The 21629-nt window shown below is 39.5% G+C and overlaps 1 protein-coding gene and 1 long non-coding RNA gene across 2 annotated transcripts in view; both read right to left on the minus strand.

Annotated features, from left to right (window-relative positions):
• LOC309508658 overlaps nucleotides 1-21629 on the minus strand; it is an 82076-nt gene that overhangs the window by 42102 nt on the left and 18345 nt on the right. Inside the window, exon 2 of the long non-coding RNA XR_014209648.1 lies at nucleotides 14921-15284. This is a non-coding gene — a long non-coding RNA (uncharacterized lncRNA). The remainder of the gene's footprint in view (nucleotides 1-14920; nucleotides 15285-21629) is intronic.
• LOC309508374 (extracellular calcium-sensing receptor-like) lies at nucleotides 8392-11969 on the minus strand (the record flags this gene model as incomplete). The annotated part of the gene is made up of 6 exons (XM_082182975.1): nucleotides 11749-11969; nucleotides 11355-11643; nucleotides 10455-11210; nucleotides 10112-10339; nucleotides 9457-9580; nucleotides 8392-9305 (listed from the first exon to the last, which is right to left on the minus strand). The coding sequence occupies exons 1-6, from the start codon at nucleotides 11955-11957 to the stop codon at nucleotides 8392-8394; spliced, it is 2520 nt and encodes an 839-aa protein (XP_082039101.1). The 5' UTR covers nucleotides 11958-11969.

Below are 21629 nucleotides of genomic sequence, written 5' to 3' on the forward strand. Positions count from 1 at the left end.
GAAACTCACAGCACAGGGCAGCAAGTCAGAACCTATAAACCAAACTAGACCCAAGGTGCAACCAAGGTTTACAGAAGATGGCCAACCAATATGTTTCCGTTGCAATTGTGTAGGACACATCGCTAGGAGGTGCGTGAGGAAAAACAGACAGGCTGTCGCAGAGAATGCTACTACCTCTGTACCGCCGGGAAATGCCCACCCTCGTTTGCTGTGAGCCAGGCAGTTCGGGGGCAGTCCATTGGCTCAACTAACATGGATACTAGCCGTGACAGACTACTCGAGCGTGCTGTGGGAAAATGTCCTGTTGCTAACCTCAGTATCAATGGAGTGAGCGTTGCTTGTCTACTGGACACAGGGAGCCAAGTCAGCACTATTTCAGAGAGTTTCTTCAGGGAACACCTGTCTGGTGAAGATAAAGATATACTTTCAACAGCAGGCTGGTTGAAGCTGACTGCAGCTAATGGTTTGGACATACCTTATCTTGGTTACCTGGAGTTGGAAGTCAAAACCATGGGTATTGTCCTTCCAGAATGTGGCTTCCTGGTTGTCAGAGACACACAGAACTCCTCTCTAGTACCAGCACTAATTGGCATGAACATTATCAGCAGATGCAGGCAACTGGTCCATGCGGAGTTTGATACCACACTTGGTGGGAAATTGCAATCAGATTGGAGAGAAGCATTTCAACAGCTGCACAGTGCCCATAGCCAAGAGAAAAGAACAGCAGTACGGGTAGCTGGAAAAGACATGATCCACATACCTGCTTCTTCAGTTGCCACGGTGATGGCCAAAGGTACAAAAGATGTGCTTCATGATGGTTCATTTGATTACCTGTTGGAGCCCATGAACACACCATTACGGGGTGGACTCATTGTTGTTCCTTCTCTGGTGTCGTTAGAGACATCGTTGTTTCCTGTGCAAGTGGTGAATCTTTCCTCAGAAGACATCTGGTTACAGGCCCGAACCAGGCTCGGGACTTTAACGCATGTTGAGAGTATGAAGTTAAATGAGACGTATGAGGTGAAATTCCAGCGTGTTTCAGCTGATATGGAGGAGATCACGGTTAATGCCAAAAGCAGTCAGGTTTTGGAGAACAGCACAAAAGAGTTCCTCAGTAAGCTTCATATTGGTGGCACCATTGAGCAGCAAGCAGCGCTGAGTGATTTGTTAATGCAGTACTCTGATGTGTTTGCGCTTGAAGATGAAGACCTTGGTTTTACCGATAAGGTGAAACATGAAATCCATGTGGCCGATGATGTCCCAGTGACACAGCCTTATAGGCGTATCCCACCCACACAGTACAGAGAAGTTCGAGAACACATCAGTAGGCTTCTCAAGAAGGGAGTGATTCAAGAAAGCACCAGTGCTTATGCTTCCCCTATTGTGCTAGTGAGGAAGACGGATGGCAGCCTCAGGCTATGTGTCGATTACAGACAGCTCAACGCTAAGACCCGCCGAGATGCATTCCCTTTACCTAGGATAGATGAGAGTTTTGATGCTCTTCAAGGAGCAACATTCTTCTCTTCAATTGACCTGGCGAGTGGATACCATCAGGTTGCTGTTAACGAGTGTGACAGGCATAAGACTGCATTTACAACTCCCTTTGGGATCTTTGAGTACTCCCGTATGCCTTTTGGGGTGTGTAATGGGCCATCAACGTTTCAACGCCTGATGCAGACTACAATGGGTGACCTAATCTTTCAGATCATGCTAGTGTATTTAGATGATATACTGGTGTACTCTGCCACTTTTCCAGAGCACTTGCAGAGATTGGAAATAGTCTTTAAGAGGTTGAAGGAAACCGGCCTTAACCCTCTGGAGTCTGAGCGTTTTTTTGGGCCCTGGGGGTGTTCTGACATGCCCTGACATTTGTGCTTTTTTCAGTTGCTTATAAACATATTAATGGCAAAGGTGTAAATTCACTCTATATAGCACAAACAGGACTACAATAATATGTGAGCCACATGTATGTACATGTTTTCATTTTTGAGAGAATAATGTTTATGCGTGGTTATCGGAAAAACTAAAAATTAAAATTTTTGAAATAAGACCACAAAACACATACTAAATATGTGGCAATAAGACTTTTGACTTATGGATGTCGTCGCCTATAGTTTTTTCTTCAAAATTATGTGAAAATAGTCTTGCTTTATCGTTCACATAAAACCATACATTGATTTAAATTGATGTAAAACAGGTTTTGCTTGGAAAGCCAATATGCGAGGGGGCGTGAACGAGGAGTGGTTTACACCTTAGAATACACCCACTCTGCATAATGATGAGCCATTCACTCAGGTGTGACACTGACTGAGCCACAATGAAAGGACAAAAGATATATTTAGAAGAAGACTTATATTGACCATTTAAGATTTTGCTTACATCTATCTTGTAAATATGTTTTGCTATTTTATTAAAATGGTTACAATTACAACAATAATTACAATTTCAACAATATTTCAAGTGTACTCTTTCTTTGTAAAAAAAAAATGATTATAGGCCCTACATTTTATCTATGTATTCATTAGTTTGAATATAACCAACATTGGAACAGCTAACATCTTAGTTGATGACTTTATTTTTGACAAAAATCGTATTTTATATATAGAAATGGCTAAACAAAAGCTTATTTGATGTGGCAGTATATTCTACAGTAAAAACTGTACCCAAATCTACTAAACAAAATGTTGTCTTTCATATTTCGTCTGACTGTAACGTTGTTTTCATGAAATATTAGGGCATATTGTTAATTTGCAGTTTAATACGTTGCTTATACAAATAGCCTACATTTTATTTCAACATTCAGTCGATGTTTACTTATCTCAGTATAGCAATACAGTTTGCTAAAACATCATCATTCATTCACACACGCGATTTAAATTTAAACTGTCTTTGCCAGCTGTGGTAAACAGCGCGCATCTGTGCCGTTTATTCATTCATAAACAGAAACCCACGTGAAGAAATTCACGTGAGAAGGAAAAAACTTACTTGTATTCCTCAGCTCGCTCCTCGATATACCCGCACTTCTGAGGGACATTTTCGATTAGTATTATTCCTCACAGCGCTGCAAGACGGTGTAAACAATGATCTAAATAAACGTGTGTGTTTTCTCGAGCTGATGGGGGCGTTCACAGGATTGCCTCAGCCATTTGCGTTTGAATAGCGCGCGCTCTCCGTGGGCGGGGCCGATTATAACGTAATGAGATGAGATGAGCTCGACTGGAATCGCTCTCTTTTAATACAGATTTCACAAGATGAGAATAATTGTTTTTTTATATAAATGACTTCATTTAAAAGAAGAGAATTCAAGCTTCATGCCTGTCTGTCTGTATGTCTGTTTGACTGAGTATTCGCTGAGTTATTGTTAATTTTCGGACGCGTTTCAGAATGGACTTCACTGGCAGAGAGAAGGCAGAACTCGCTTCGTGTTTATTTTTCTTTATTTGGCAAAAAGCACAACACTTTGTTTTTATTGTGAGTATACACAAAAATAATACACATTTAACAGAATCGATTGATGTATGAAACTCCTATGGAAAATCAAAGTCAACAGAGTATTTATGAGTTTCTTTTACACTAATAAAAAAAAAGCGAGCTGGTATCGCCGGCGATACAGCCGACCTCAGGGGGTTAAAGTAAAGCCTGAAAAGTGCCACTTCCTGCAGCAAGAAGTAACCTTTTTAGGTCATCGAATCTCAGCAAAAGGTGTTGCTACCGATCCAGGGAAAATTGAGGCGGTAAAGCAATGGAAAGTCCCCAACACTGTGAAGGAATTACGCTCGTTCTTAGGGTTCTGTAGCTACTACAGAAAGTTCATCGAGGGTTTTTCTAGGATTGCTGGACCCCTTCATGATTTAGTGAATCTGTGTATTTCCCAGTTTGGCAGTGCGAGGAAGGATTTTAGTGCTTTGTGGTCATCTGAGTGCCAGTCAGCATTTGAGCTCCTGAAAGAGAAACTCACCTCTGCTCCTGTGCTGGGTTATGCAGACTTTAGTCTCCCGTTCATCTTAGAGACTGATGCGAGTAATGAAGGTCTGGGAGCAATACTACACCAGCAGCAGGGCGAGTCTAAGAGAGTCATTGCATTCGCTAGTAGGAGACTTCGTAAGGCTGAAAGAAATGACCGAAACTACAGCAGCATGAAACTGGAGCTGTTGGCCCTTAAATGGGCCATCTCGGAAAAGTTTCGTGGTTATCTGCTGGGCTCCAAATTTGTAGTTATCACAGATAACAACCCTCTGTGCCATCTTAAAACAGCCAAGCTCGGTGCAATTGAACAAAGGTAGGTCGCCCAACTAGCTGTTTTTGACTTTGAGGTGAAATATCGCCCTGGCCGACACAATGCAGCTGCTGATGCTCTGTCTAGACACCCTTCAGCAGGGGAGCTTACCATTCCCGACGAGTATGACAACTGTGTTGCTATTTGTAATGTAGTCAATAAAGGGACAGTCCTGGAGCCTGACTTAGTGATTGCTGGTGAGAGCTGTTGCAGGGTCAGACAAATTCGTGCCTTGGATTGTGGAGAAAATACAGGCAATGACAACCAGGGAAGTACGCATACCATGCCGGGCTATAAAGTAGAAGAGCTGGTAGATTTCCAGAAGAACGATCCTACCATCAGTTCTTTCAAAACCTTCTGGGAATGCAAGGAAAAGCCCTCCCGCTCTGAAAGATCTCGGCTTTCGAAGTCTACCTTATCTCTAATAAAGCAGTGGAAAAGTATCCAGGAACAAGATGGTTTGCTTTATCGCATTGTGAAGGATCAACATCAAGGTGAAATTAAACAGTTGCTCCTACCTGCGTGTTTAAAAGAACCTGTCCTCGAAAGTGTGCATGAAAACATGGGACATCAGGGGATTGAGCGCACCATTAGTCTGTTGAGACCGCGATGCTTCTGGGTGGGAATGTACAATGATGTGGAGCAATGGATCAAAAAGTGTCAGAGATGCATCTTAACAAAAATGCCACAGCCCAGGATACATGCTCCAATGAAGCCCTTTCTAGCTTCCAGACCCCTTGAAGTAGTGGCAGTGGATTTTACTGTGCTTGAACCCTCCTCTGATGGTCGGGAAAGTGTGTTAATCGTGACCGACGTCTTCACAAAATTCACACAAGCATTCCCAAGAATCAGAAAGCTGAGACTACCGCTAAACTCTTGTTGAGGGAATGGTTCATGAAGTATGGTGTACCTGAAAGATTGCATTCTGATCAGGGAAGAAATTTTGAGAGCGAAGTGATTGCTGAGCTGTGTAAAATGTATGGTGTGAAGAAAACCCGCACTACACCTTACCGGCCTCAGGGTAATGCTCAGTGCGAGCGTTTTAATCGAACGCTCCATGATTTGCTACGCACGCTTCCCCCTGAAAAGAAAAGGCGCTGGCCAGAACACCTTGCTGAGTTGGTTTATGCATACAATGTCACGCCACATGCGACCACTGGATACTCACCATACTACTTACTTTTCGGAGTCCATCCACATCTTCCAGTCGATACCCTGCTAGGTCACGAACAACCTGTGGACAGAAAACAAGACTGGTTAGGGGTTCATCAGGAAAGATTGAAGGAAGCACACAAAAAGGCAAGAGAATATGCTGCACACAAGGCTGCTGAGAGGTTAGCCCCTCTGAATGACAAGGTGTATTGTCCTGTGATCAATGTTGGTCAACAGGTGTATCTGCGTCACAGACCTTTGGGTAGGAATAAGATACAGGATTCCTGGAGTCCTACCGTATACAAGGTCATAGATGTGCAAGGTACCACACACACCGTTGAGCCTCTTGAGGGTGGCCCTATAAAGAGAGTGCATAGAGCTGACTTGCGACCCTGTGTCATTTATACTCCTGAGCCAGAAGTGATGGAGAACCATCCTCCTTCAACACCACAGCCTAAAAAAGTTTCTGAACTGGTTGAAGTGCATTCTGATCCTGATTTTGTTGTTAGAGGAAGTCACTTACCCCAGTTTGCAAGAGACAACACAGATTGAAAATTCCACGGAAGATGAAGCATTGGTAGATCAATCCAACTTGGTTTCAGCTAGCACTGAACAGAAAGATTCTGTGGGTGAGCAGATTGCCCCTGACACTAGCCGTGCTCTGGAAGTGGAAGAACCAGTACTGAGAAGGCCTGTACCAACGCCTAGGAGAACAAAAAGGGCCAATGCTGGTCTGCACTCGAACCCCTTTAATGAGCCGAGATCAGCATGTAATGCAGTGTCACTTAGCCCCGAAGTCTTTTCTCAGGTGTTAACCAGTTTAGGCAGTGTGTTCTTTAGAGAAGCTGTCAAAGAAGTAAAGAATATGTATTAGTCATCGAGGACAATGACATTTAGCAGGGGAGAATGTAGCCAAGTGGAATAATCATTACATAATGACATTTGACATAAATTGGTCGTGGTCCCTTTAAGAGTTTGTGTTGCGACGCTCACTTTACGGCATTGCCTCAGTGTGCATTGCGCTAGTTTGAGTGAAGAGAGAGCAGAGATTGCACGTTAGAGCTCCCGGTTTTGATCAAATACACACCTAGTTCAGGTTTGATGAGGTAAATATCCATTCTTAGACCAGTTAACAATGTTTGAATGTTATATTTACATATTACATATGTGTTCAATGATAAATGTTTTATAGATAGTCTTTCAAGGACGCCTGAGAGTTTGTGCGCGCTGGATCTGGGTTGATCACGCGTGAGACACGTGCAAAGACTGGGTATGTGTTGTAACAAAGGTTAATTTTATTTTGTTTACCTTATTTAAAGCCCAGTGTTCGTGAATGTTAGATGTAATGTCATGTTAAGAACAGGGGATCTTAAAAGCATTTCAGGTCTGGTTAAGAGCTATTGAAACTAATTGAATGCTGTTTGAACTGTTTATTATTTCTTTATTTGTAAAGTGAATGCAGATAACTGTGAAGTTTAATGGTAGACTAATGTACTATTTTTCATTTGACTATTAGCCTCTACCGTATTTCATTTCCGAAATTGTGCTAACGGTTATACAAGTACTTTGTTAGCCGAATGCATTTCATTCTTTGCATTGTATTTAATTTGATTTGACTTAAATTTGTTAACCAATTGTCTTTCATACCAAATTAGTACACCAAGAAATCAAAGACTTTATCATTTAAATTGTATTATTTTTGTTTATAAATATTTGCTCCTTTCGACCGCTGTCCTTCATAGAGGCAGCAGCCAGAATAAAGCCCCAAAAGTAATTTTTGTATCCTGTGTTGTTTCATTTAACCACTGGTTACATATATATATTTATGTATTGTTACATTTTTATATATATATATATATATACACATAAATATATATATATATATATATATATATATATATATATATATATGTGTGTATATATATATATATATATATACACATATATATATATATATATATATATATATATATATATATATATGTGTATATATATATATTTATGTGTATATATATATATTTATGTGTATATATATATATTTATGTGTATATATATATATTTATATATATATATATATATATATACACATAAATATATATATATACACATAAATATATATATATACACATAAATATATATATATATACATATATATATATATTTATGTGTATATATATATATATATATACACATAAATATATATATATATATATATATATATTCCGAGCAGCGATGGAGGGCCCAAGCCGGTGACACCGCCACCCCGGTGTAACTAAAGGCATCAGGGTGGCGGTGCCACCGGCTTGGGCCCGCAATCGCTGCTCGCAGCTATATTTATATATGTATATATATATTATTATTTTTTTGATTATTTTTCTTATTGCAGCCTTAATCACTGCAGAGAAATGCTGTCATTGCTTGACATCATGTCAACTACACATATCTAAAGGTAGAAAATTTGGAAGATATAGATGTGATTTAAAATCTCACTGGTATATTTCTTTCTATCTCTATAATATAACTGAATGGGATCTTTTACATTTTCATACTTTTTTTAATATCGTTTTACACCTCATTTAGAATTTATATTTGACTTTTCAGAAACCCACCATAAACCAATAATCACACCTAATTTAACAATCAGTTGCATCATGTGTTTTGTTCATTGTCTTTGTTGTTTAAAAAAATAGCACTCCCTTGATGTTTATGACAATAATATGGTGTATTTTCCAGCTAGGCTTTAATTAAAGGGTATATTTGCATCATTCTGTGTTATGAAATTTTCTCTCAGATGAGTAGAAATGACAGGAGCCTTTGCGTCAGCCTGTTTATCATGTTGCATCACATCACAGTTCAATGTCACAGACCTGAGACCACATCACTATCCAACCCCCATAGGTACACAGAAACATTAAAATGTTCTTGCAAACTTGCAAAATAATATAAACATGTTTATTTATTTGTCAAAAGAACTTAGAACTTGTTTTTCCCATAATGTGTTGCTTTGTATTTTGTTTAGGCTTAAGTAAGATGATATAACATTTAGGGGCAAAAATGCAGAATAGTAACCCAACACTTGAGAATAAAATAGCAAATATCTCCACAGCTACTGTGAATTTTCCAGGAGAACTGACATAAGCTGGAATAAATGTGATCCATACAGCACAGAATATTAGCATACTGAATGTGATGAATTTGGCTTCATTGAAGTTATCAGGTAGTGTGCGAGCCAGAAAAGCTATAATGAAGCACAAAACAGACAGTAGGCCAATATAACCCAGAACAGCCCAGAAACCTATAGAAGTACCGAGACTACACTCGAGAATGATCTTTTCTTTATAATATTTCATATTTTTCTGGGGAAATGGAGGAGACGTTGTCAGCCATAGTGCACAGATTAGAAGTTGTATAAGTGTAAAAGCAAGAACACTGAGTCGTTGTTGTGAAGGCCCAAACAATTTCATGACATTACTTCCTGGAACTGTGGCCTTGAAGGCCATTAACACCACTATAGTTTTCCCCAGAACACAGGAGATACAGAGGACAAAAGTGATCCCAAATGCTGCGTGACGCAACATACAGGACCACTCAGTGGGCCGACCAATGAAAGTAAGTGAACAGAGGAAACACAGAGTCAATGAGAAGAGCAGCAGGAAGCTCAGCTCTGAGTTGTTGGCTTTTACTATGGGGGTGTCCTTCTTGCTGTAAAACAGGATGGCCACCAGCACAGTTAATCCTACTCCAAACAGTGAGAAAAAGACTAGCACAATACCCATGACTTCTGTGAATGACAGAAACTCTACAGCCTTTAACACACATTTATTTTTCTCAGCATTAGACCAGTATTCCCCTGGACACTGCTTGCATTTATTTGAATCTGGAAAGGAAGTTGTGTTTACCATAGTTAGAGATACAATTTTATTTATGAACTCCTTTGATAAAAAACTGCACCCTGAACAGTAAAAGAAAAACACAAAAATAACAACTAACCAATTTTCTTTGGACCTGTGAGATGGGCTGAAGATTACCTGTCTCAATGCTGATTTCTCCTTCTGCACATGGAATACAGTCATAACAGCAGACAGGTTTTCCTTTCTGTGCAGCCTTCCTAGTACCTGGAGGACAGCTCGCACTGCACACAGAACTTGGCTTCTACATAGAAAAATACAATAATTTCTACAAAGTTATTTATGTGGATTCTGATTCTGTAGAATGAAGATAAAAATAAATAGCAACAACAGGTCAAGTCAGCTTAATATATATTTTTTGGGCTAAAAACTTGCTCTTCAATGCACTCTGCAGTTGCCTTTCTGCTTTATCAAAGTTCATTATCACTTACACATTCAAGTCACATTAATTTGTTTTATAACACCAATTAGGCATATAGTTTGCTAATGCAAATGTTTTAAATTAATTTTTTTTTTTTTTTTTTTTTTTCTAGACCTGTTCTGTTCTGAGCTCTGAACAGAATGGAGAGCTTTGAAAAGCTTTGGAGGATACTTTTTTCCCTAATAAATCAGTCATTATAATTTCCTTCTTTTTTGAATTATGTCCTTCCATTATGTCTTATATTTCAGAACTACCCGTTTTAGATTTTGCCATTATGGTAACCTTTTTTTTATATATATAGATTTTGTTATTATGGTAACCATTTTAAACTTGGAACAAAAAAGTGCTGCTTGCCTTCAGCTTTGCTCCAGCCCAGATTATGTTTTCAGTGTTAACTACAAAGCGCTGGTCAGGGGAAAGTGAGGCATCATAGAATCCCACTGGTTTAAATTGAATTGATCCACCAGAGTCCTGCTGCCAGTTCACAACTTCATATTGGGCTATTGTGGCACCAGTGCTGTCAAACCACACACGATCCCCCATCTTTACGGTGAAATTTACCTTCTTCAGAGCCTCAACCACCTAGTAAAAAGACAAAATAGCTTTTATTGAGAAATTGTAATTCATTAATTTGTCACCCTAAAATAATTATCTCTTTGATATCACTTTCTAACTGTTTAGCTCTATTCTGTTTTACCTGCTGTGGTTGTATTATCAGGTCTTTCTCACAACCTTCTGGTTCTTTGCACTTCAGTAGACTGTGTAGTGAATTAGCCACAGCATAAACTGCTTTATAGACGTTGCTTGAATGTCTGTATTCAGAAACATCTTCATTGTAACTTTTCAGCGCAAGTAGATCCTGATATCTGCTGCATTTTAATTTGATCTGAGAATCATTCCCCTCCTTTTGTGAGCATGGAAAAGCTGTGTCCCAGAATTCTTTTAGAACATAATCTGCAAAACCTTCAATATAGATTTTTCTCACTGCAATCCCCAGTGACCCTCCCAGCACACAAATGTTTTTTGGAGTGATTAAACTCTTTGAAGTTATCCACCCCTCCACACCGACAATTTGGAGGCCAGTAATGTTCTGAATACTTAGCTGATCAATAAGTAAGCCCATCTCGAGTAATGAAACAAATGCAACAATCACTTTTGCTGTGCTTTTTTTTATTGTGTCTACCACTTTTTTGAGTTTTTCTGGCTCTGTTCGATAGAATTTCACAGAGTACTCCACACAGATCCCCTCCTTCTGTGCTGTATTCAGAAATATGGCCATTCCATTGTTTCCATAGTCATTGTCACTGTTCACAGCTCCCACCCAAGACCAGCCAAAGTGCTTGACTATGTAAGCAAGTGCTCTGCCTTGGTGGTAATCACTAGCAATAGTTCTGAAGAATGAGGGGTAATCTTTCCTATTACTTAGACATTCACAGGAGGCTGCATGACTTATCTAAAAGAAAGAAAGAAAGAAAGAAAGAAAGAAAGAAAGAAAGAAAGAAAGAAAGAAAGAAAGAAAGAAAGAAAGAAAAAAAAAAGAAAAAAAAAATGAGTTCACTGGTGACCTTGTCAGATCTTTTTTTTAATTTCCGCTTACCACTGGAATTTTAAAAGGTCCTGTAGTTCTGGACAGAATCACTGTGGCAGAAGACTCAGTTTCTCCAATGATGGCATGTATAGGAGACTGTCCATTGCATCTGTCCCCTGCTACAATCTCTGGACCATTCATCAGTCCCATAGTAGCACTCATAGAAGACATTCTTGAACTACAGGTATCATAAATGTTGTAGCCAAGAGAAACATTTTGGAGTAAACTTGCACTTCTGTTAATCTCCTCAATAGCAAAGATCATGATTTGAGCCAGACGGAAATCTCTCAGATTCACACTGTTATAACATTAAACCAGTAAGTATTAACTAAATAATATATAAAAAAAATGGAAATGGACAATAAATGTACACACTGTCTAAATTTCACATGACATAACAAACCTGGAGCATGACAGAAGCTGAGGTTTTTGTTTAAACTCAAATGAAGGTAATGTCTCTATGCTGTGGATTGGAAAAAGTGCCCCAATAGTAACATCTCCATCCTTGAAAAGTAGCGGGTACTTTGGGTCTCCCATCGTTCGGCAAGGAACATTGCCTGTCTTTACATGTAGCAGACTGAAAAGCAAGAGTGTGTAAAGAAAGAGAAGCATCCCAAAGATTGAGCTCAACTACAGCTGCCAGATGTATTTGACCTGATGCAGTTTTTGCACTTTTATAGACATAATTATTATGGATGAATGATTGTGAACGTATCCAATGACCTCATAGGGCACATGAAGCAGGTCAATCACAGGTCAAATAGAATTAGACTAATTTTACAGTGTCTAATTTTCTTATACTTTCAGAATGCAGTAGATTTTAAAACTGTGGATATTGGATCATTACAGTTTATGCTGTGTGCTCAGATTTGAATGACCTAGTTTTTAAAACAATCTTTAAATGCCTTCCCCATTTAATGGCTCTTACATATTATTTTCTTTTTCTTTTTTTCTGCACCTGCTTGGCACTCTTGGTTGCTTGCTCATTTGGGAAACTGTATTTTGGCATTAGTAAATATGTATTCTGTCTTAAACAACCAGCAGGTATTTGCAATAACTTCAGATTGTGATCTAATGTGGATTTTAGTCATATAATGTTGGTGAAATATGTTATATATAGCATTTTATATGCAGCTAAATGTAACAGGTATTAATTATAACTTGAGTTTTATTTTAAATTCACACAAAATCCAAATTTTTCTGCTACATATGTGTGTAAGAAAAGAAAATAATTAATTTTTTTGTGTCTTTATGAGTTTTGTGTTCGTCGCAGTTGTGACGTCATTTGCGCGTTGCGCGCGCTCTCGCTTCAGTCCGCGGGAGGTCTGAGCAGAGCGAGATATGTATTGTGTGCACTCCTGTTCAAAAGAGTGTTATAAGTGAAAATAATCACAAATTAAGTGATCGGTTTTGTTAAAATGTAATTGAGTATGCACAAGTATGTGATCTCCCCTTTTGAAGATGTTTTTCCTGCATAAGTGAAAGTTTAACCGAGTGAATGCAGTATCACGTTGTGTTGTATGTTAGTTTGAAAGTTGGCCTGTGAAGCGTGTCTGCTGATATCTTTTCTATGTTCAAATGTTTGACAGGAGAAGGCTGATTTAAACACTCCTTTGAATGCAACAAATAATTACTGCATTTTCAACCTATGCAGGTATGGTTATGAGTTGTTTCTTTGTTATATGTGTTCAATCGAATTGGTTATATAAAATGCTGGAATGTGGGTGATTTAAAGAGGTATATCATATGAGCTTAGTAAGTGTCAATGTATATTTAGAGATATATATAAATATATATTGTGTTATTTCACTGACTGTTGATACACCTGATGTGATATTAATTGTTACTATTTTCTTCATATTCTTTATTACTGTAAATGAGATTGTAAATGTGCATTGTGAGCTCGCTGCAGTCCGCGGGAGCCTGAGCAGAGCGAGGAGAAGGCTGATTTAAACACTCCTTTGAATGCAACAAATAATTACTGCATTTTCAACCTATGCAGGCATATAAAGAACCTCTGAACCAGCAATTCGACTCCAGTCTTTTATTCAACACAACACAACACAACGCAGAGGGGTAGCCGAGACGTAGAGACACGCGAGCCCGAACCGGCTACATAATCACTACATCTGCTTAGCATTTATAATGTAAACATTTTTTTATTCATGTGAAAATACAAGTGCATGAGGTCAAGGTCAACCATCCTCCTGGTGGCTTGCGCTCTCTGGTCTCTGGTGAGTTTGGGATGAATGTACTCAGACGATGCTACAAGGAGCTGCGAGTGACTGGAGGCTCTGCTTATGTGCCGGTCCACATAGGCACATCTGATGTCCTAATTTTTCCACGCCGAGTATTAGGCACCCTGGTCAGAGTGTATGTAGTTAGTTTACCAACAGGAGTTACTGAGGTTAGACCCATAACAGCAAGTGCTTATTCTCAGGCCACCCAGGCAGCTAGTTCCACTGTTTCTGAGCAGATTGCAGCAGTAGATCTAATCCTGTTGCCAGAACCAGAACAAGGTAAGGTTAGGGCCTTGGTTATGAAGTATCGGTGTTCACTGAACATGATGGTGATTTGAGATATATGAATCTCATCTCTCACGATATCCCATTGTTAGAGGACGTTCCAGTGTGGCAACGACATTGGCGTGTACCTCCCTCTTAGTATGTGATAAATGCAGGGAGATAGTAAAGCTGACTGGGAAGATTTCAGAACTAGAGACACGCATCCAAGCTTTAATTGAGGTTAAATGTAAGAGTGCAAGGGTTTTAGATACTGCTTTGGATGCGACTAGCTTAGTGAACTCTTTACATTGTTCGGTTCTGGCTGAAGTAGAGCCCGTGCAGCAGAGCAACTGGGTGGCGGTGAGGCGCTGTAGTCGCGGGACAAAACGCCGCTCTTCCGTTCCGATTACAACTTCAAATAGATTCTCCGCACTCAGTGAAACACTAGTTAACCTTAGTTATTGGTGATTCTATTACACAGAACGTGAAAATAGAGACACCAGCCACCATAGTCACATGTTTGCCGGGAGCCAGAGCGCCTGACATCAAAGCAAAATTAAAAGTGCTGGCTAATGCTAATCGTAAATTCTCTAAGATTATTATTCACGTCAAGAGGTGTGTGAACTTGCAAGTACGATGTCAGGCACTGTAATTTGCTCTGGCCCCCTTCCTGTTCGCAGGAGTGATGAGATTGTCCTCACTCAATGGCTGGTTGTCAAAGTGGTGTCCGCAAAATAATATAGAATTCATAGACAATTGGAAAAGTTTTTGGGGCAGACCTGACCTGTTGAAAAGAGATGGTATTCATCCCTCCTGGGATGGTGTTGCTCTTCTCTCTAGTAATATGGCACATAGTCTTAGAGCTCAAACATGACAATCTGGGGCTCAGGTCAGGAAGCAGACAGACTGGCTAAACCGACCATCTGATAGCTGTCTCACGTCACCAAGGTCAGATAAATCCCATCACATAGAGCCTCTTTCACCTAGATATCATCATGTCTGTTCCCCAAACTAGGACATACAAAAAACTTCCAAACCCATCTAAGGGTAAAAATTTAATTGATGTTCAACAAATAAAAAAACATATAATACAAATGAGCAAATTATAAAGCTTGGGTTGCTGAATATTAGATCCCTTACTTCAAAAGCACTTATTGTGAATTATATGATTACACACTATAATCTAGATGTGCTGTGTTTGACAGAAACCTGGCTAAAACCAAACAATTACATTACTTTAAATGAGTCCACCCCGCAAGATTACTGTTATGAACATGAACCTCATCTGAAAGGCAAAGGGGGAGGTGTTGCTGTAATTTATAGTAATATTTTTAGAATTACTAAGAAGTCTAGTTTCAAATATAATTATTTTGAAGTGTTGGTGCTTAATATAGCAATATATAATGTAAATGATAAATCACGTTTGAAATTTGTGCTGGCTACTGTATACAGGCCACCAGGGCACCATACAGACTTTATCAAACTTCCCCAAAGTGTTGTAGTCGACGCAGTTCGAGTTCCCTCGAAAGGGAACTTGTGATTCTGACTTTAACATTTTAAAACATACCATGCATTTTTTTTTTTTTTTTTACTAATATTAAAAAGTGTATACACAACATATTTCATCCATGACTGTTACAAGTAAAAATAAATGTACATTTTTCTTGCATGTTTAATTAAGCATGAACAGTTCTTAGTCGAACATTTCCCAAGGGTACAAATAAACAGAGATTCTCAGAAATAAACACAAACAAACATTTTGAATTCATTTTGGAAAAAAGAAAAAGAAAAAAATAGTAAACAGGTACTCTTATCCACCATTATTGGTGTTGCTGGACTTTGGATTCATTTGGTGAGTGTAGTATCCTCCTTGTCTCTGGGGCCTTGCATTTTATTTCTCATTGAAGTTTTGAAAACAGTTTTGTGGGGGGGGGGTTTTCCTGTGACAAATAAACATTTTGAATTCATTTTGAATAATAACAGTAAACAGGTACTGAATGTCACCCGTCATTCTGGTGTTGCTGGTCTTTGGATTAATTTGGTGAGAGTATTATCCTTCTTTTTTTTAGGGCCTTCCATTTTATTTCTCATGGAAGTTTCTTTTTCCTGTGACAATGCACAGACGAACTTCACATTTCGGGCACGCGATGGTAGTCTGTCCATCTGAGCATATCTTGCATCTGCCCTTATCAGAGAACACCGGGAAGTGGTCTACTTTGTCATACCGGATGTCAGTCAAGTCAAGTCACATTTATTTATCTAGCGCTTTTTACAATACAGATAGTTTTAAAGCAGCTTTGCAGAGATGACTGGAAAATGCAACAAAGTTTGTTTCCAATAGCGTCACAGTCCAGCTTAAGTAAGTTCAGTTTCATTTTGTTGTAAAAAAGTTATTAATTTAGTTAATTTATATATATATATATATATAGCCACTCTGGAGAAAACTGTGATGTCATTGTCTAGCTCAGTTCAGTTCTCATTTAATGCTGTCAATGCAGACAGATCAATATTATTGTTGAATTTGAAATTAAATGTTAAATTTAATGTCCCCAACTAAGGAAGCCAAAAGCCAATGGCAACAAAGGTGATAAAAGGCGAAAAAGGCGACAGTGGCAAGGAACCAAAACTCCATCAGGTGGCAGGATGGATAAAAAAAAAACTTGGGAGAAACCAGGCTCAGTCGGGGGGCCAGTTCTCCTCTGGCCAACGAACGAACAGTGTATGATTATGATGCAGGCAGCATTATAGGTCAGAAGTCAGATTGGATTGGAACAATCAGAATATTATCCAGTTCCATTTGGTTTAAGATCGGAGTCATCACGGCGGTATGGAGACGGGTTTGTTGAGGATCAGTGCCAAAGGCTGTCGTGTTGATGAGGCCTTCAGAAATCAGGGGGAGTCTAGTTGACACAACCTCCGCTGACACTTCAGGGATGCGTTGTGGTCGTGTCTAGGCGCAGGTCCACCATCTGATCTAGATACGGCCCGGATCCAGCTGGGAACATTTCCTATAACACCCAATGTACTCGTTACACCATAAGAAGAATGGCATCTACGCTAATGTTAGTCTTTCTGCTTATTCCGAGGTTTACTGTAGTCAGCCGGATCCGGGCCGTATCCGGATCAGATGGTGGACCTATGCCTAGACACGACCACAACGCATGATGTAGTCATCCGGATCCGGCTGACTACAGTAAACCTCGGAATAAGCAGAAAGACTAACATTAGCGTAGATGCCATTCTTCTTATGGTGTAACAAGTACATTGGGTGTTATAGGAAATGTTCCCGGTTCCGGCTGACCTAATTTATGCAGCCTAATAATCATTTAACTGATTTGAATAATAGCAATGTATAATTTTCTATGTGTATGCCAAGTTAAAGAGATGTGTTTTTAGTCTAGATTTAAACTGACAGAAGGTGTCTGCTTCCCGGACAATGTTAGGGAGACTGTTCCAGAGTTTAGGTGCTAAATAGGAAAAAGATTTACCGCCAGCAGTCGATTTTGATATTCTACTTTTTTTCAACTGGCCAGAATTTTGAGATCGCAATAGACGTGCATGACTATAATGCGTTAAGAGCTTGCTCAAGTACTGGGGAGCAAAACCATTTAGTGCTTTGTAAGTAATCAGCAATATTTTAAAATGTATACAATGTTTAATAGGGAGCCAATGCAGGGTTGACAGAACCAGGCTAATATGGTCATAGTTCCTGGTTCTAGTAAGAACTCTGTTTGCTGCGTTTTGGACCAGCTGTAGTTTGTTTATTATGCATGTAGGGCAACCACCCATAAGAGCATTACAATAATCTAGCTTTGAGGTCATGAACTAACTGTTCTGCATTTTTCATTGAAAGCATATGTCATATTTTTAAGATAGAAGAATTTGGTTTTACAAATGCTAGAAACGTGGCTTTCAAATGAAAGATTGGTATCAAAGAGCACACCCAGGTTCCTAACCGACGACGAAGACTTGACAGAGCAGCCATCAAGTGTTAGACAGTATTCTAGGTTAGTACTTGCGGAGGTTTTTGGTCCAATCATTAGGAACTCGATTGGAAATTACTAGTCATCCAAAAAATTTATATCAGCTTTGCATTCCGTTAATTTCTTGAATTGTCAAGTTTCATCGGGCCGGAAGAGATATAGCTGAGTATCATCGGCATAACAGTGAAAACTATGAAAACCCATGCTTCCTAATGATATCGCTCAAGGGTAGCATGTACAGAGTTAACAGCAACGGTCCTAGTACTGAGCCTTGTGGTAATCCATACTGAACTTGTGATTGATAAAACATCTCTTCATTTACTGCTACAAACTGATAATGGTCAGAAAAGTATGATTTAAACCATGCTAATACAATTCCACTAATGCCAACATAATTTTTGAGTCTATTTAAAAGAATGTTTTGGTCAGTGGTATCAAATGTAGCACTAAGATCGAGTAACACTAATAGAGAGATACAACCACGATCGGATGATAAGAGCAAATCATTTGTAACTCTAATGAGAGCAGTCTATGGTACGGTCTAAATCCTGACTGGAAATCCTCGCAGATACCATTTCTTTCTAAAAAAGGAACATAAAACACCTCTCCCAAGTGTAGCCTAATCTTTGTTCTCAAGGATCTCTAGGCACGTACTTGCACTTCTTTTGGGACTGTCCCTCTCTCTCACCTTTTTGGAGCCAGCTCTCACAGGAGTTATCATATCTGTTGGGCACTGATATTTCTTTGAACCCACATAATTTTTTCTTGAACGATTTTAGGGACCTTACCTTATCCATTCAACAAAGATATTTACTGTTAACCACTCTCACAGCGGCAAAAAAAATGTTAGGTAACCGCTGGAATCCTCCTCACACAATGGACAGACGAACATGGACAGTATCTTTGCTGGACATTATATTGATGGAACTCTCAACTTCTCATATGCATGGATCCAATGTTAAGACTGTGAATTTATGGCATGCTGCTTTTGATATTGTGTCAACTTTTTTAACATCTATGTGATCTATTTTTATTTTTATATATTTTTTTATTATTATTATTATTGTTTTTTGGGTCTACATTCTAGGTTTGTATTTGGTTTTTATTTGAAGTCTACCAGGGGTGAGATGGGGTGGGTTCTAGATTTGTATAGTTGCTTTTTGCTTTGTATTTTTGTTTTTCTTGACTTTGAAAAAGAAAACTCAATAAAAAGTTGTAAAAAAAAAAAAAAAAAAGATAAAGTCTGTATGGTGCCCTGGTGGCCTGTATACAGTAGCTAGAACAAATGTCAAGCGTGATTTATCGTTTACACTAGATATTGTTACATAAAGCACCAACACTAGACTTCTCAGTCATTCTGAAGATATTACTATAGATTGCAGCAAAACCACCCCCTTTTCCTTTCAGACGTGGCTTGTTTTTATAACAGAAATCTTGAGGGGTGGTCTCATTTAAAGTAATGTAATCATCTGGTTTTAAAGGGTTAGTTCACCCAAAAATGAAAATTCTGTCAGTAATTACTCACCCTCATGTTGTTCCAACCGCGTAAGACCTTCGTTCATCTTCGGAATACAAATTAAGATATTTTTTGATGAAATCTGAGTGCTGGGTTACTCTCCATAGGCTGCTAGGTGGCCCAAACTTGCTGGCCCAGAAAAGTTATTAAAGAGATCGTTAATATAGTCCAAGTGACTACAGTGGCTCAATCTTAAGTATATCAAGCGACGAGAATACTTTTTGTGCGCAAAAACAAACAAAAATAACGACTTTATTCCACTATTCATTTCCTTCTCTCTGGGCCTCGTAGTGTTTTTGCGTAGCGCGTCTGTGTTATACGTCAGACACATGACCAGCGTCGGCCAATAGTGAGCCTACGTGGTGACGTGTAACACAGATGCGCTACGCAAAAACACTACGAGGCCCAGAGAGAAGGAAATGAATAGTGTAATAAAGTCGTTATTTTTGTTTGTTTTTGCGCACAAAAAGTATTCTCGTCGCTTGATATACTTAAGATTGAGCCACTGTAGTCACTTGGACTATATTAACGATCTCTTTAATAACTTTTCTGGGCCAGCAAGTTTGGGCCACCTAGCAGCCTATGGAGAGTGACCCAGCACTCAGATTTCATCAAAAAATATCTTAATTTGTGTTCCGAAGATGAACGAAGGTCTTACGCGGTTGGAACAACATGAGGGTGAGTAATTACTGACAGAATTTTCATTTTTGGGTGAACTAACCCTTTAACCAGGTTTCTGTCAAACACAACACATCTATGTTATAATCTGTAATCATATCATTAACAATAAGTGCTTTTGAAGCAAGGGATCGAATATTCAGCAACCCAAGCTTTATCATTTGTTCATCTGTATTATATCTATTTTTTATTTGTTGAACATCAATTACATTTTTACCCTTAAATGGGTTTGGGAGTTCTTTGTATTTCCTAATTTGGGGAACAGACACAGTGTCTATATGATATCTAGGTGAAAGAGTCTCTATGTGATAGCTCCTGATCGATTGCTCCTGTCTGCCTTGTTGCTTCTGGTGCTGTTGCGTTGGTGTGCGTTTGAAAGCTTTGTATATCTTTCTGTTTTGAATCATTATTTACTATCATTCCTTATTGTTTATACTGCTAAATATAACTTACTTAACATCACAAATTCAGCGCATTCTGGTCAGCTAACCACACCAGGTCCCCTGCTGCAACATTTCTAGCAGGCGCGTGCCACTTTTGACGGATGTAGAGGCCCGGACCTGCCAGCTGGCTCCATCTCTTCCAAAACTTGTCAACCTCGATCTGGATTGCTCTCAGCCTCACAACGGGGTAAGTTGGATACTTAAACCCTTGGGAGTCCCCACTGGGTCCTGCGCGACCAAGCAGAAGAGAGTTGGGAGTGATGACTTCCACGGTCTCATCTTGTACCTGGGCTCTGGCACCGATTGGTCTTTCATTTGACAAGTTAGCAGCAAGGTACAGGAGGGTCTGGAACTCCAGTGCTGCCAGGTTTCCTTCTTTGCCAACACTGCTTAATGCTCTCTTAAGTACACGGACAGCTGCCTCAGCTGCCCCATTTCGGTGTGGAGAGTCCGCCGGGTGAAACACCCACATCCAGTCGGTGCCTACAGCTGCCGCCTTCTTCTGGACCTGATCCTTGTCAATGCCACTTAAGAACTCATAAAGCTCCTGTAGTACTGGCCTGGTGCCCACAAAGTTGGTCCCTTGATCCGACCAAAGCTTTCTTGGGTGACCCCTGAGAGCTGTGAAGCGCTGGTATGCTTTCAGGAATCCTTCCGTCGACAGATCTTGCACAATGTCAGCATGTACTGCTCTTGAAGCCATACAGCTGAACACTACACCCCAGATTTTCATCTTTGTTCTTCGTCTTATAGTATCTTTAACAACATATGGTCCGAAAAAGTCCAATGTCGTAAATTCTAAAGGTGCAGCTGGTTCAGTTCGTTCGAGGGGGAGCTCACTCATCACCTGTTTGCACATTCTCGCTTTGGTCTTTCGACAGTGCATACAGGAGTCAATGACATTTCTGGCAATCCTTGGTCCCCGCACCACCCATGCTTTAGACCTCACACGGAGGAGTGTACCAGCAACACCTTCGTGGTTAACCTTATGGGCCTCTCGTGTGAGAAAGGTGCTAATCCATGCATTGTAGGGGATCAGGGGTACACCGGTATCTCCCTGGGTAATGGTCTGGACTCTACCATGGCATTTTAGGAGCCCTGAAGCCTCATCCCTGCTGACAACGAGTCTGTTTAGCGTCGTCACAGGAAACATAACTCCC

The sequence above is a fragment of the Leuciscus leuciscus genome (assembly GCF_965113295.1).
Source record: "Leuciscus leuciscus genome assembly, chromosome: 10".
Lineage (NCBI taxonomy): Eukaryota > Metazoa > Chordata > Actinopteri > Cypriniformes > Leuciscidae > Leuciscus > Leuciscus leuciscus.